The following is a 16,816-nucleotide window of genomic DNA, read 5'->3' on the forward strand; positions in this document are numbered from 1 at the left end:
CATTTTTAATAAAAAAAAAAGGGAAAAAAAGTTTATACAATTGTGATCAATCAAATATCAACTTAACATGTCAGCGATATTGAATTTTTAATTTAAAATTTTTTATAATGAAATTAATATAAGGTAATTAATACACCTACGAATTTAAATTTAAAATGTATATATTATTATAAACATTTATATAAATATATATATATATATATATATATATATAACATTTCCAAATCATTAATTGCCTTATTAAAGCTATAGTTTTAAATATATTATGATTTAGATGGTGTAAATTATTTTATTTTAATTTATTTGTTTTAAACATAATTCACCACATATATGATTATTTAATTTATAATACCTTAAGATATAATTCATTTTTATTTTCCGTTTTTTTTTTCTTTTTTTTTTTTAATTTATTATTATATATTTTTACCTAATTAAATTATTATTTCAATGTTAAAAAATTTATATTTCTAAATTAGTTACCTTGATTTATTTTTTTTTTCTCTATAATTAATTTTATTTAATTAATAATATTAGAAAAATTTTAATTGATGCATTATGTTTATTAATTATGTATATTTTTAACAAGTATTAAATGATTTATCGAGTAACATTTTTAGTGTTATATTAATTATTAACTTATTTTTGTGGGTTTATTGTCATGCCTGAAAATAAAAATGGCTGTAGTTGTTGTCCCTATGGGTATCATATTGATCTGGATTTTGTAGATTTTATTGAATGTGTTAATAAAGGAATCAAATCAAAGGTATGTTTTATTATTTTTTTTTATATATTATATATGTATATTTTTTTATTTATAAAATATATTATTATTTATTTTAGGAAAATGATAATATTAATTTTGAAAAACAACATTCTGATAAAATAATAGAAGATGATTCAGAAAAAGTTTATTCAGATGTTTCTTCAAAATATACTAATAATGATCAAGTTTATGCAACTCCATATGTTAATAGAAATAACTATAATTCAATGCCTCGGCCAAATAATTTAAGTATTTCACCAAACAGGTTTGTTAACTTTACTTAAACATAAAATATTCTTAATTGCGTGATAAATTAACGTAAAAAGTTGATTAACATATAAAATTTATTCAATATATAATAATACTCATGAAATATAATTTATAGTAGATCATTAGAAGATATAAGTAAAAATTCTTCATTTATAACATATTCAACAAGAAATCATATTTTAATATCACCAACATTAAAAATTAATGAATATGTATATTCACCAACATTAAATTCAAAATGTAATACTCTTACAAGAAATGGATCATCAAATACATATTTATCACCTGGATATGGTTTTAGATCAGCTACAACAACACCAACAAAACATTATTATAATAATACTATTAATGGAAATGGTTATCATAGTGATTATGGTGAAAGATATAACTATTCAATGACAACAAAAAATGATATTTCAAATCATCATAGATCTACAATAAGAAGCCCTAGCAGATTTAATACTTCAGGTTATGAGTCAACAAAAGAATTATCATCATCAACCTCAAAACCAGGTAAAAATATTTTAATATCATTATTGTTATTATTATTAATATTATAGAATATTTTACTGCTGTCGCTCAAACAATGTCTCAAATAAGATCAAAATCAAATCCAGGTACAAATAGAAATGTTAAAAAAAATTTAAATACATATGATATGAAAAAAGTTTATGCTTCAAAACCACCATTACCACCATCAACGGGAAGAACACCATTAACATCATTATTTTTTGATACAAATGTATCAAAAAGAGTTCCAAGTAGATCAACAACACCAAATAATCAATACCCATATAGAAATGAAGTTATTATAACACCTCTTCAAAAAGCATCATCAACTGTTTTTGAGAATGATCATTATTTTCCTGCGTCATCTCATTTAACAACAGAAAAAGATGTTAATTCAAACATTCGGAGCTATACATCAAATAATGGTTCGCAAATACAGACAAATCATTCACTCATATCTACTCCCACTCAATTACAATCTTATGTTGGCTCCAAATCATTTACAGGCACATCACTTATTGATGATGATGTCTTTGCTTCTTTAAGAAGAGAAAAAAAAACTATTCCATCAACAGTATTGAGAAATACTTCATCTCAATTAACAGATAATTTTCATGATAATTATATATCATTAAAAAAAAATAATTTGAACAATAATGTAATATCACCAACAATCCTTTCACCAACATTTAAAACATATAAAAATAATGATCAAAAAATTATGGAAAAAAATATTGAAAATAAATATTATAATGTTAGAACAAAAATTATAAATGACAATGATCAAATATATAATGATTTCTTGCCAATTGAAAAAAGTTATGAATATGATTATAGTAAAAATATTGAAAATACTGGTTATATTGAGGAAGATTTATTTTATAATGACAAAAAGAAAAATATTTATAGGGAGATAAGAAATGAGGAAAACATTGATAAATTAATACAAAATAGTAGAAATAAGGTTATTGATAAAAAAGATGTTGCAATTATGGTTGAGGATCATTTATTTGACAATGAAAAAAGTACTATTGAAAGTAAAGAAATAGGCACTTCCCCAATTAATGAAATTTTATTAAATATTAAAAATGAAATAATTAATGAATATAATACTTTAAATAAATCTAAATTCAAAGAAATTCAAATTCAGACAGAAACAGAAACTGAAAATGAAAAAGTTGATGTACAAATACAGACAGAAGATATAAAAAAAAAGACAAATGATGTTAGTTGTGGTATTAATGTAGAAGATGAAGGATATATTATTATTAAAAAATCACAATTAGATATTCTTGAATCTAGAAGTTCTAGATTAGAAAATTTAGAAAAAGAAATTGCTGAAGCAACAATGAGAAAAGCTGAATTAGAAGCTAAACAGGATGCTGAAGATGCTAAAATGAAAATTATTGAGATGGCAGCAAGAGAGGAAGCTGAAATAGCTATGAAAAATGCTATTGAAGCAATCAAAATGAAAGATGTTACAGAGGTTATGAAAACAGTTGATGAATATATGGAAAATGAAGAAGAAGATGTTGAAATTGTTTCATTAACACATGATGATGATGATGATGGAGATTTATCATATATTAATCCAACTCCTGATTATAGTATCAGTATTAATGGTCTTTCAAGTGATTCTAGTGATAATGATTCTGATTCAGAATCAATAACATTTAAAAAAAATTGTAAAAATGATGAATATTTTTATGATAAAAGCAATGACAGTGATATTAAAGATGTTGAATTAATTGAATTTGAAAAGGAAGAATTTAATGCAATGATGGAAGAAAATAATAGTGATAATAAAAGAGAAGAAAATAATAATTTAACAGTTAATACATTAGATGAGGATGATGATGATAAAAAAATGGAAAAACCTTTACCAAAATTATTAAGTCCTGAAAAAACTGAATCATTAAAAAAATTATTAACTGATACATCTGTTAATTCATTTCATCGTGGTGATACACATCGTAGTTTTCGTTTAACAAAATCTAATGCTAATGATTTATCTATTATTGCTGAGAAACATACAAATGAATCTGGTGATGCTGTACCTCCAACAAGTGCTGTTCATGATCCAAGAGCTGTATTAGCTGGTAAAGTTGATCTTAAAAAAGATGCAAGTTTAGGTGTCAATTCATATATTAATGGTTTAACACCAATACCAATAAATTTTCCTAAATTAATACCAAGACCTAAAATAAATAAAATAAATTTAAATCCAGATAAAGCTGAAAATAAAGAAGAGGAGGAAGAGGCAACAGATCGTGTTATGCCTTTACCATCAGAAATGAGAAAATTTGGATATTTCAAAGATCGCAATGTATATAATGATAGAAGATATCGTTATTTATCATCTAAAAAAAATCAACAAAAAGGAATGGAAGATGAAGATGATGGTTCACAATCTTCTGACACTTCAGAAGATTCAAGCCCTGATGAAACACCAGATTCTGCACAAGTAGAAAAAATTAAATATGAAGTTAAAGTTCCATTACAAGAAGCATTAAGATTAATGTTAAAATTTGTTGAAAATCCTGGAAATATTACACCAAGTGTTGCTGATTGGGCAATTAAATATGTTAAACATGAGTGGATGAGATTAACTACAAAAGAGGATACTGATATTGATGCAATAGCAACATTATTAGAATATATTCGTGATGTATCTGTTGATTTATTAAAAGCTGTTGTTAATTTATGTGATCAAAATGATAATACAGCATTACATTTTGCTATAGCAAATTCTAAATTTGACGTTGTTAGTGTTTTATTAGATTCTCATGTTTGTGAAATGGATAAACCTAATAAAGCTGGTTATAGTGCTATAATGATTGGTGCAACAACACCAACAAAAGATGAAGCACATGCATCTATTATTGATAGATTATTTAGATCAGGGAATGTAAATGCTCGTTCATTGTCACATGGTCAAACAGCTTTAATGTTAGCTGCCTCATGTAATAATGAATCAGCTGTAAAAGGTCTTCTTGATTTAGGTGCTGATGTAAATATACAAGATTTTGAGGGTTCAACAGCATTAATGGTTATTGCTGAACATGGTCATGTTGAATTAGCCAAATTACTTCTTGATCATCCAGATATTGATACATCTATTACAGATTGTGTAAGTATTCATTTAAAATTACAAAAAAATTTATTTATAATAATTTTTTTTTTTTAAATTAAAATATTAAGAAAGTCCCTTAACTTAGACATTTAATATAATTTAATTTTTTATAGTCTATTAATATAAAGTTAAAAAAAAAATTTTTTTTAATTAAATTTTATAAAATCAAATTAAGATAATTCTTATATATAAAAGATAATATACTTAAGTAAATAATAAAATTTTATGAGTATTAACAATTAATTGTAAATATACGATATTACCAAATAGTGAATTAATTTAATCTTTACCAATAACCTGTCATTTTAATTTTAAATATGTATTTAAATATAATCTTAATATTTGTAAAAAGATATATATTTAAGATATAATAAAATATATAATAAAGAAACTATAATTTATGATAACAGTTATTTATTTAATTTATAAAATATTAAAATTAAATATGAATTAAAAAAAGTTACGTAAATGTACAAAAGAGTGTGCCATAATTATTACTTTAGCATTATATCTTATATTAATATTTACTTAAGAATTTTAAATAGTGATTAAGAATGATTCTTTTTTTTTCTGTCTAATAAGTTATGTTAATGTTTACATAAAGTACACTTTAGTTTTAAGCTTATGATAAAAAAAAATATATATAATAAAATGTAAAGAATGATATTATATACAATTAGTATAAAATTACTGAAAAAAAATGATGTCACATTTTTTATTTAATTTAATAAAATATATTTATGGAATAAATATAATAAAAAATTTGTACTTTTTTTTAGGATGAACAAACAGCATTATCAATTGCCGTTGGAAATAAATATCATTCAATTGCTGCTTTGATATACGCTTACAATAATCATACGCTTAAAAAAAAGGAATCCTCAATTCAATAAATGTCAATTTAATGATTAGAAAATAAAATATTTGCTTTTTTAAATATTGTAAAATTTTTTTATCGATATAATTTTTTAAATGACTAATTAGTATATATATATATAACTCATATTTACTTAGAATTAATAAAAAAATTTTATGTGTATTTTTATGTATTGATGATTTTTATATGAATTTATATATTGTATATATATATATATATATATATATATATTTAAATGAATCACAAACTGATTCATCTTTTACTATTTGACTTAAAATTATTTATTAATATGGTATTATATGTATAGAAATAATGTTTTAATACCTGACTAATATTTATAATATTATTAAACACCTATTTTTAGACAAAAAAATATATATATTAAAAAAAAAAAAGTTATACTATTTATAATTTTTTTTTAATATCATATTTTATTAATTGTATTTTAAATAACCTAATAAATTATTTTTATATTATATAAGTAGAAGATAATTATAAATTAATATAATTATAGATTTATCTTTATTGTAAATTTAAAAACATTAATCATTATTATTATTTAAAATTTATTTTAATTTATACCTAATCTAGAAATATCTTGATATTGATATATTGCTTAGCGACAACCTTTTGTAATTTCTTTTATATTAAAGTATATATTAAAATATCCTATATATACTCCTCATCTATACATTTTTATTTATATATATATATATATATATATTTTCATATATTTATTGATAAACTTTTTCTATTAATACAAAGTTTGAATTTTAAAATAAAATAAATATGTATGTCATCATCAAAAGTACCTTTTATTATTTTAATGAAATAAATTAAAATTTTTTTTTTAATTTGCATATATAAAAAGAAATTATGGGTGACAATTTTAAATATAATGTATTTAATCTAAAAATAAAATTATAATTCTAAAAATATTTTATAAAATCAATTTAACATTAGTTAATTATATATTTTGTTATATATATTTTAATTATAATATATAAAGTTAAATTTTATTTATATATATATATTTATTATTTGTGTATTAATAATAGTATTTGTTGATACTTGTAATTTTATTAAATACAAAAATATTTTTATAATTTTATTGTATTATTATAGTTGTAATAACAAATACATATTCAAACTTTTATTTTAAATAGTTATAAAAAAAAAAAATTTTTTTTAAAAGAGACAAAATATTTTAAAATTTAAAACTTTTGATATTTTAATAATTTTAGATATATATTTATAAGATAAGAATATTTCTTAAAAGAAAGTATCTTTCAATTATATAAATATACTTTAGTTTATGGTAAATTTTATTTTTAACAATATTTAATAGACGTACTTAATAGTTTAAAAACATAAATATTATATATATTTTAAAATTTCTTTTTATTCTTTTGTTTGTTACAGTTTAAAATATCAAGTAATCTGTAATTTAATACATCATTGATCCCAACTTTTAGTGCTTTTTATAATATTTTATTAAAATAAACTTTTATAAACATACATATAAAAATCTTTTTAATGCTTTATGTTTGATACCCTCCCCTATAGGGAGTACATTAAATAATATTCATCTTTCTTCATTATACATCATTTTTACAATATACCTATTTCTCAATTTTACTTTTTATTATAATAGTATATATTATTTCCTATGTATATAAATATATTATTTATTTTATAAAGATTGTTAGAAATAATTTGAAAGACTTGGCCATATAACAAGTTGTACAAAATACCTGAATTTATTTATAAATTTAAACATTCTTTAAATACACAAAACTATATATATATATATAACTTAATGCTATGACAATATACACGGTAGTGCTAAAATTTCAACCTTTCTTCAAACAATAATGATATAAAACACACTCAAACTGTTTATATTTCGTTCTCATTTTATATTTCATCAACTTACACCTATATATATATATATAAATTGTTTTAAAGTGTTTACAAAAATTTTTGTCTACTCCACCTTTTTAATATTACTATCATTTTTATTTTATAATACTTAAAGTATCCCCTAAAAGTTAGATATTCTCTTTTCTTTTAAAATATAATTTTGTTAAAATTATTTAATTTCTAAAAAAAAAAAATTTTTTTTTTTTATAAATATCTTGATTCATTTAAAAATTTAATAAAGATAAACCTTATAAAATTTATATTCATTTTTATCGTTTACTCATATGATAATGTGAATTAACATAAAAAAAAGTCATTAAAAATAATCTTCTTTAAAATGCATATATATATATAAAATTTATATTTTACAATTAGTTTTTTTTTCTATTATAATTATTTAAATATATAAAATAATATTTATCTTATATTGATAATTTATATAAAATAATATTATATTATTGTTAAAAACATTCTTTTTATAAAAATATTTATGTATATAATATGCAAATATTATATATACAAATATATTTGATGAATTCTTATACAATTATACCTTCCAAGACTTGTTTCTTATATTTGCATAAGTTATTACGAGAAACTACTTAGTATACATATTCATATTCATATATATATATATATATATATATTCATTTTAAAAAGTTAACTTCCTAACCAATTCAATTATAAAGAGAGTAGTATTTGTTTGTGAGCATTTCATTAAATTTTTAGTCTTAAAAGCATTACACTTTATAAAAACTAAAAATGTCATTAGAAACGTGGTAAATTATTCTTTTTCCATCCATTATATGAATCTTCAATATTTAATATTATAAATTTACTTTACATATTATTTCAATAAATATTGTTTCTATAATTTTTTTTTTTATTTATTAAGTATAATATTTATCATTAATCTTTATTTTTTTCTAAAAAATTTTAAAATAGTTAATTTTTAAAAAAAAAAACAACTAATTTTTAGTTGTTGTGTTAAAATAATTCTTTTTAGACTTTGTATATATTTAATTTTTAAAATACATATATTATTTTAACAATGTACTTAGAAATTATTATAATAACAATTTTATATATTTTGATTATTTTATTTTTATATAATATGTATACTATTTCTTATCATTCATCATTTATAAGCAATTATAATTAAAATTATAGATAAATAATTAGTCATGTATCAAACATTAAATTTTTTTTTTCTTTTTTTTTAAAATATTTTATATCATTAATATAAAATTGATAAACCTCCTCTTTTATATTTATTTTTCATGAAAATTTTTATACTTAATAAAAGAAAATATATTATTTTAAAATATGTTATACAAAGACATATAGATATAGAATTTGAAGCTCAGGCAAGATGTTGGCATAGCTGATAGTCGAAAATTATTCAGTTATGCTATATGTTGCCAGAACTTTTTTTTCACAAATATCATTTCTTTGTATTTTTCAATATAAAGTACAAATAAATATTTATGATAAAGATTGTAGTTTGGTACTTTAATTGAATCAATTTTTATACAAATGTCAAGATTTTGAAAATTTTCTTTTTAATAAATGTAAGTTATTAGCTATTTAAAAAAAAATTTTTTTTTAAAACAATTTTCAAAAGAATATGAAAAATTTTGAGAAAAAAAATTGAAATTTAATTATTTCAACATATATACATAATATATAAAAATATGTAATATATTACTTTGAATAAAATATTTAACCTCCATATTTTCATTGTATGCTTAAAAAAATAACATATGAAATTATAACATTAATATATATAATTTTTTTTTTATCATTGTTTAAGATATTAATAAACATCTAATAAAAATCTTATTTTCAACAGTTGTTTATATCATATTCTTATATAAAATAATAATTCTCATTCAAAAAAAAAAATAAAATTTAGATTCAGTTGTCTGAAAACCCAAATACACACTTTCTTACTGGATTTTTTTTTCTGAAAAAAAAATATATATATATCAAATATTTTTATAGTTATTTTTTATTTATCTTAGCATATTTTCAAAAAATATAAGCTTTAAATAAATACATTTGAATATATCTTTTTTTATCATCTATATTTGTGTTTCATTGTTTAAAACATTATTTTTCATCACTCTTGTGTCTATAGTGATTTTTTTATGCCAATAGTTAAGTTTATATATATATTTATTATTACTAATGATAATATTTATTATCATCTATTATCTATAAATAATAAAAAATAAACAAGTATTTTTATCTTTTTATTTTTATTCACATTTAAATATTTATATTTTTAAAAGATTGTCTTACAATAAAAAAAATTAGAATTGTTCTTGTTTTTAAAAAAAAATTTATCTTAAAAAAAACTTATCTTAATAATGTTAACGTTCTATTGTTTATTTTTTTCATAAATGACTATTATATATTCATGTGAATTAGCTTTTTTTTTTTAATTTTTATCTAGTATCCATAGAATACACTCAAAAATATTTTTATTCTTCAAAGATAAAAGTTTATCTTCTTGATATTTATAAACATTGCATTCTTGTAAAATTTATAAAAAAAAAAAGTTGTTAACAGAGTAATAAATATTTAATCTCATAAGTAATTCAGTTTTTAATTTTTTTTTTCATTTCTTACAAAAATTGATTATTTATTTATTTAAATAATCAAGTCAACAAAACAATATTTTATTAATGTTTAACATCTTTAAACATAAATATATTAAATATAAATATTTTTTTTAAATTTTTGATATACAAAAATAATTTTATGTCAAAATATTTTATACTTCACTATTTTTTACAAAAGAAATTTAATGGTAAAAAAATATGTTTGTACATGTTTTTAAGAAATCATATATAAATCTTGTAAAATGAGGGCGTACATTTTTTTTATCTTATATGAGTTTCTAATCACAAAAAAATTCTTATAAAAAGACTTTTTATTGTTTGTACATCATTTGATAATACTGTTAATAACACTGTAAAATGATATAAATATTGTTACATTTTCATATAATTATTTTTAAAATATACAATTTAGTTATAAAACACAATTTTTTTTTAAAAAACTTTACAGTCATTCAGAATAAAGATATAAAATTAATACTTTACATACCGTATTATGTCATTTATTTACATATGTTATGACACAAAGTTGGATAATAAAGTTTTACTTACTCTGCCATCTATTAATTTTATTCAAATATTTCAAGAAGCGTTTTTTAAAAATAAAATTATAAATTAAATAATAGCTTAAAGGATGATATTTTTAAATATAGTTATTTTTGGCAACCACAATATATTTTATCTTCTTAATTAAAAAAATAAGTAGAATTTTTTAAAATAAAACTCAACCCTCATATCAGTAATTGTAATCATTTAGTTGCTTTCATTTATTTCTTATAAAAAAAAAATAATACGCTATTGCTGATAAGCGATATTTCAACTTATCAATTTTTCTTAAAAATATTATAAAATTATATATGTTTGTTGTAATATCTTTTGGTATTTTGGCTCTAGTTTTAGTTGGAGCATTTGTCATCTGGTTTTATGAGCTATTTTATAGTAGTGATATTAAAAAGGATATAAATAAAAATAATGAGGAAGTTAAAAAATTTTCACTTAATGATAGGTTAGTTTTTTTCTAATGTTTTAATGTTAAAATATTTTTTAGAATATTACTTCAAGATAAATTATACAATGATTCAGAATGTGAAGAATTATTAGTCATTGAAAAAAGCGATTGTTCAGGAAATGTTTCCTTACATAAAAAAGAGCATAGTAGTGATAATTAATTTTACAAATAAAATTTTATTTTGTTATCATACTAATAAATGGAATATAATAAAGTTGTTTTTTTTTATTAATTATATGTAACACTAAAAAAGTATCTTAATAAAATTTATTAAAATCCCTATTGTGAAATTTGATACTGTTTATATAACCATTGAGAAGTTTCTTTATGATCTGTACTTAAATGTACAGAACTAAAATCTTTGGTAAGAAATGTTGCAGTTGAAAATTTCATTGTATCAAAAATAATTGAAACAACCTTAACTGTGGTATTAGAAAATTCTGATATCATATTTAATATATTTCTTGTATCTTCAATTCGATTAATATATGAGTCAATAAAGTAAACTAAAATTGGATTTTTTGTATATAAATTAACATCACTTAAATTATTTTTTGAAGCAACATCTGATGTTAATACAAAATATGAAATGTTGTCTTTTGCTGGTGGTTGATTAGATATAGCAGCTAAACTCGTATAAAACTCTCCATAATCATATGTAGGTATTGGATAAAATGAACTATTATATGATGTTTCACCTTTTGATAATAAAACAATTGATATTGAATCATCTTCATTTGGAGAATTAAGTACAAATTCATTAACAATTTTAATTTGTTTAGAAAAAGAATTTTTACCATAAATTGAATTGTCAAAAAAAAACATTGCAAAGTAGTTATCATTTGAAAGTACTTTATTACAAAATATTAAAACTGTAAATATATGAATAAAAATTGTTTTATTCATAAACATTATTAGTAATTTAATAAGAAAAATTTTCTATTTATTTGTTAAAAATTAATAAATATTTATATAGAAAATAAAATCAACGTTTAGTCTTATCATTTTTGTAGGAACGGCTAAAGTTTACCTTTTTACATTTATAATATATTTAGTTAAGATTAATTTTAATTAATACCTGATAATATTCCAAGATGTTATATATAATGTGGTAAATTTTATTATAATATCATGTAAAATATTAAAATTTTAATGATTAAATGTAGATTAATTTACTTAAAGTATTTAATTTAGTATATATAGTTAAAGATAACATTTTTATATTAATATATTTTATCAATTTATTTTTGAATACTTATTTGTAAATATAAGTTTCAAAGATATAGAATTGAATTAAAATTTTCTTTTACTAATCAAAACAAATATTTTACTTTTTGTTAAATAAAATTGTGATTTCAAAGTCTTAATAAAGAGAATTGATAGATGAGAAGACTGTCAATGATATATTTAAAATGTATCATCCATATTTGTTTTAATATTACTGTCACTCAACAATTGCCATTATTATTCAAAAGATGGTAGAATTTCTAATAAACTATTTCAATTATATTTAATATATAAACTTTTATATTGTACTTTTACCTTTAAAAATATTATGGTAACTATTTTAAAATTCTTTTATATTTTATTTTCATTATTTTTACTTTTTTTTAAAGTAATTGCTATTTATGATAAATATAATGATAAAGAATGCCCTAAAAGTGCCTTTATTGGTTGTATTATTAAACTAAAATTAAGTGGAGTAGTATTTGATAGAAATATAGCAAATATTATATATTCTATTGATAGTGAAAGCAAATTATTAAAAACATGTAAAGCATATACAAATACATTACCATGTTTTAGAGAAAAAATTTCACAATGTGGAAGTCAAAAACAAAGAAGAATGTTAAATGGTGTTGGAAAAACAATTGAATTTTTATGTTCACCTTTTTCATTACCAAATCAAAGAATATTATTAAGTAAAGGTTCATGTATTAATTATATAATTAATAAACCAATATCAAATAAATGTGAAATTGAAGAACCTGAATTGTATAATTCAATTTTATCTTGTGCGTAAGTTATTAATAATATAAATAAAAAAAATCTAAATATAATATTTAGAAAAAATTGTGAACATCAAAAAGGAAATGTTTTTTGTCATATGAGAACTTGGATAAGTAAACAAAATTTATGTACAACGCTTGAAATTTACAAAAATTGTGGTACTGATGCAGCATCATTTTATAGTGATTTTCAATCTGTTGCATTTGAACCAACATTTCCAATTGTTTGTGAAGCATCAATTGAAAGTATTGTTGATGTTAAAAATTTTTTTAAATTTAATGTTAAACAATCAAATAACAATAAAGTTAACAATATTGTCCCATTTATAATAAAAAATAAGAATCTTTTTAAAAATATTGTTAAAGAAGTTGTTCCATTAACAAAATATAATGATCATAATATTAATGGTATATTATCAAATTCAATTAATGGAAAAATTATTAATAATACTAAAAATTTAAGACAAACAGAAGAAATTTTAGAAAAAATATTTCCTGATATGATAACAAAAAATTATGAAAAAGTTTTAACAACTACATTTATTACTCCTATCAATAAAAATTTATTTTATAATAATAAATCTAGACTTATTTTCTCAGATATTAGTACTACAACAACACAAAAACCATTAATAACAAGTAATTATCAAAAAGAAAATGAAAACTTTTTATTAGAATCATCTTTCAGTAGTAATGAAAAAAATAACAACAATATTATAAATAATGGAGTAAAATTAAATGAGATAGAAATTTTAGCTTCAATTATATCAAGTTTACCTATTAATAATACTTATCTTATACGAAAATCAATAAATGATAACAATGTTAATTCAAAACAATTACAAACAACTACTTTAAAATATAATTCAAATGAGGAAAATTCATTATTCTTATTAGATAATCAAAATGATGGTAATTTAATTGATTTACCAACCAAGTTATCTAATGAAAATATTGATAGTAATGAAAAAAATATTTACAATGAAGAAAGTTCAGATGATTATGATACTTCTATTGATTATCAAACACCACCAGCAACTATAATGACAACCACTATTCCTATAACAACAACAAAATTGACCATTCCAAAATTAAATCTATCACCAAAACCAACAATTAAAAGTGTTATTGATGGTAAAAAAATACCATGGTATTTAAAAGGTATGAAGAAACACGTATTTCATAATAATAATGATGGATTTAGAAAATTCTCGCAACGTTAAATTTCATACTATAAATTTTTTCTTCTTTTTTTAAACAATATTTATTGTTTCTTTTATTATCTATTTAATTTTAACTAAAATACTTTATAAAAGAGTAATTTATTTTATTTTTCCTATAATATTGTATTACTTCTTTTTCTTCCCTCAAGTTTATTTGATAAGGATGATGAATTACATCCTAATATATTATTTTCATTGTAAAATACTTGTGGTAAAAGTGAATTCGTTATTTTATTTTGATGAACTTCTTTAAGAATCATTCCAAGTTTATCAATAAGATCTCTTGAATTATTTAACCACAATAATGTTTTCCATATCATATCAGTTAATTTTCCATTATCAATTTGATCTATTCTATCAGATATTCCTGTTGGATTAATTCTAACAAAAGGAATATCATTAGCACGACATCTTTCTTCACAACATTCAAGAATTGACTTTTCATATCCAACAACTTGTTCAAGAAGTAGTTCAGTAACATGCCCTAAATGCTGTGTACGTTTTTTGATACTATTTCCTGTTTTATAACGACGATTAGTTTCTTCTGGTTCACCAGTTCCTATTGATATAATACATGCAAGTGTACATTCTTGTTTATTTTGTAGACATCTATCATATTCCTAGAAAAAAAAAAAATAAAGTAATAAAAATAGTAATATAACATAAAATAAAATATTAAAGATTTTAATTACCTTAAATAAAATATTTAACGGACAGTTAGCAGCTAAACTTCCATCAACAAATTTTTTATCACCCATTATATGAGGATGAAAATATGTTGGTGCAGCACCAGAAGCTCTTGCGGCATCCTTAAATGTCACATCTTCAAAATCTTCCTCATCCCCGTAAGAATAATTACGAAATATATGTAATTTAGCAGGAGTCATTGATATATCAAGAGCTGGTACTGTTAATCTTTTAGGATATTTTTTAAATGTATAAACATCTGAAGGAAATGTTCTTTCTAAAACACTTTCTACATTTGCTGTTTGCTTATCAACAACATTTCCAAATAATCTTGCCATTGTTGATTTATCAAGAAAGATTTCATTTTTAACATCCCAATAATTAAAGAATGCTTCTGTTAATGTGTGACCTTTGGCTAATGATAATGCTAAAAGTGAACCAGTTGATGTTCCAATAGTCCAATTTACAAGATCAATTAATGATTCATTACCAAAAATTCTACGTGATGCAAAAAGGAGACAGATAACAGAAACAAGTCCTCTCATTCCACCACCATCTAATGACAAAGCAATATATCTTTTATCATTTTTAATATCAAATGTATTATTTGAACTGACAATAGCTGAGTCTGTTGAAAAGGAAGAGGAAGAAGATGTATTATCTTTGGTGTTTAGTTTAATAGGAATCTAAAAATTTTTTTTTCATTAAAAAAAAAATAAAATAACATATGGTACTTAGTAATACTTTAATTTGTTATATTGAATCATATATAAATTAAAAATAAAAATTTGTTTTTTAAAATAAAATATTATAAACATACCGATTTAAACTGAGCATCATAAATTGATTGAGAATTTTCCAAGAAACTTTCATATTTGCTAGCACATAAACGACATACACTACCATTTGTTTTGCGTTCATTTAATATATTGACACCATAATCATCAACAAAAAGTGTTTCAGGATCAGCTCCAAGAGCAAATAATAATCGAACATCTGTAATAGAAGCTTGCGTATCACTCCAAACCTCGTACAATTTCGATGTAAGCTAAAAATAATAATAATAATAATAAACATATTTAAAATTTACCTCATTTTTACATGCATTTTTGCAAAATTCCATCAACTTCTCAATTCGAAGAACTTTTTTTTTTGATGATATCTCATGTGCACATTTTGATGGTGCCATATCAAAATTTTCAGTTGATTTGTAAGTAGAATAAAATTTTATATAATAAAAAAAATAATAATTGAAACCAGTAATTTATGTAATAATTTTTTTAACCGTCAACTAATAAAAATATTAAATAAAAGTTTTTTAAAATACATATAAATGTTAATATATATTTATATATATTAAAAAAACAAAAATTTGAGACTTTTTTGTTATTATTGTAATTTTTATAAACTAAAAATAAACAATAAGATAAAAACAAATTTCTTTTTTTTTTTTTGATAAATAAAATTATAGTAAGATAGTGAAAAAAAATTATAATTATGTTATGAGAATGTATATATATATATATATATTTTATTATTTTTAATCAATTAATAGATACTATATATAGATACAAAGATTTTTTTTACAAAAATATTAAAAAATGATATATTTAGAAAAAAAAAATTGAAATAAATGTCATTGAAATGGTATTTTCTGACAGATTTAATTTTGTTATAATGCTATCATAATATTAAATGTTTGATAACTAAATAATAAAGGGTAGAAATAGATGACATTTATTACAATAATATCTTAAAAATACTCCATAAAAGAGATAAAAGGTTAAT

General features: G+C 19.9%; 5 protein-coding genes across 5 annotated transcripts; 3 read left to right on the forward strand and 2 right to left on the reverse strand.

Annotated features, from left to right (window-relative positions):
• Positions 1–658: 658 nt before the first annotated feature.
• SRAE_X000036000 (Ankyrin repeat and Ankyrin repeat-containing domain-containing protein) lies at positions 659–5,569 on the forward strand (the record flags this gene model as incomplete). Its single annotated transcript, XM_024644697.1, has 5 exons — positions 659–763; positions 841–1,028; positions 1,149–1,546; positions 1,594–4,673; positions 5,456–5,569. 5 exons carry the CDS (start codon positions 659–661, stop codon positions 5,567–5,569), a joined length of 3,885 nt encoding a protein of 1,294 aa, XP_024510229.1.
• Positions 5,570–10,957: 5,388 nt separating this feature from the next.
• On the forward strand, positions 10,958–11,269 carry SRAE_X000036100 (Hypothetical protein; the record flags this gene model as incomplete). Its single annotated transcript, XM_024644698.1, has 2 exons — positions 10,958–11,106; positions 11,149–11,269. The coding sequence occupies 2 exons, from the start codon at positions 10,958–10,960 to the stop codon at positions 11,267–11,269; spliced, it is 270 nt and encodes an 89-aa protein (XP_024510230.1).
• A 119-nt stretch (positions 11,270–11,388) lies between these two features.
• Positions 11,389–11,934, reverse strand: SRAE_X000036200 (Hypothetical protein; the record flags this gene model as incomplete). Its single annotated transcript, XM_024644699.1, has 1 exon — positions 11,389–11,934. The coding sequence occupies one exon, from the start codon at positions 11,932–11,934 to the stop codon at positions 11,389–11,391; it is 546 nt and encodes a 181-aa protein (XP_024510231.1).
• Positions 11,935–12,664: 730 nt separating this feature from the next.
• SRAE_X000036300 (Hypothetical protein) lies at positions 12,665–14,341 on the forward strand (the record flags this gene model as incomplete). Its single annotated transcript, XM_024644700.1, has 2 exons — positions 12,665–13,128; positions 13,177–14,341. 2 exons carry the CDS (start codon positions 12,665–12,667, stop codon positions 14,339–14,341), a joined length of 1,629 nt encoding a protein of 542 aa, XP_024510232.1.
• A 60-nt stretch (positions 14,342–14,401) lies between these two features.
• On the reverse strand, positions 14,402–16,217 carry SRAE_X000036400 (85/88 kDa calcium-independent phospholipase A2; the record flags this gene model as incomplete). Its single annotated transcript, XM_024644701.1, has 5 exons — positions 14,402–14,415; positions 14,472–14,961; positions 15,034–15,714; positions 15,849–16,076; positions 16,119–16,217. The coding sequence occupies 5 exons, from the start codon at positions 16,215–16,217 to the stop codon at positions 14,402–14,404; spliced, it is 1,512 nt and encodes a 503-aa protein (XP_024510233.1).
• Between the last annotated feature and the right edge of the window lie 599 nt (positions 16,218–16,816).

Source organism: Strongyloides ratti (genome assembly GCF_001040885.1).
Source record: "Strongyloides ratti genome assembly S_ratti_ED321, chromosome : X".
NCBI lineage: Eukaryota > Metazoa > Nematoda > Chromadorea > Rhabditida > Strongyloididae > Strongyloides > Strongyloides ratti.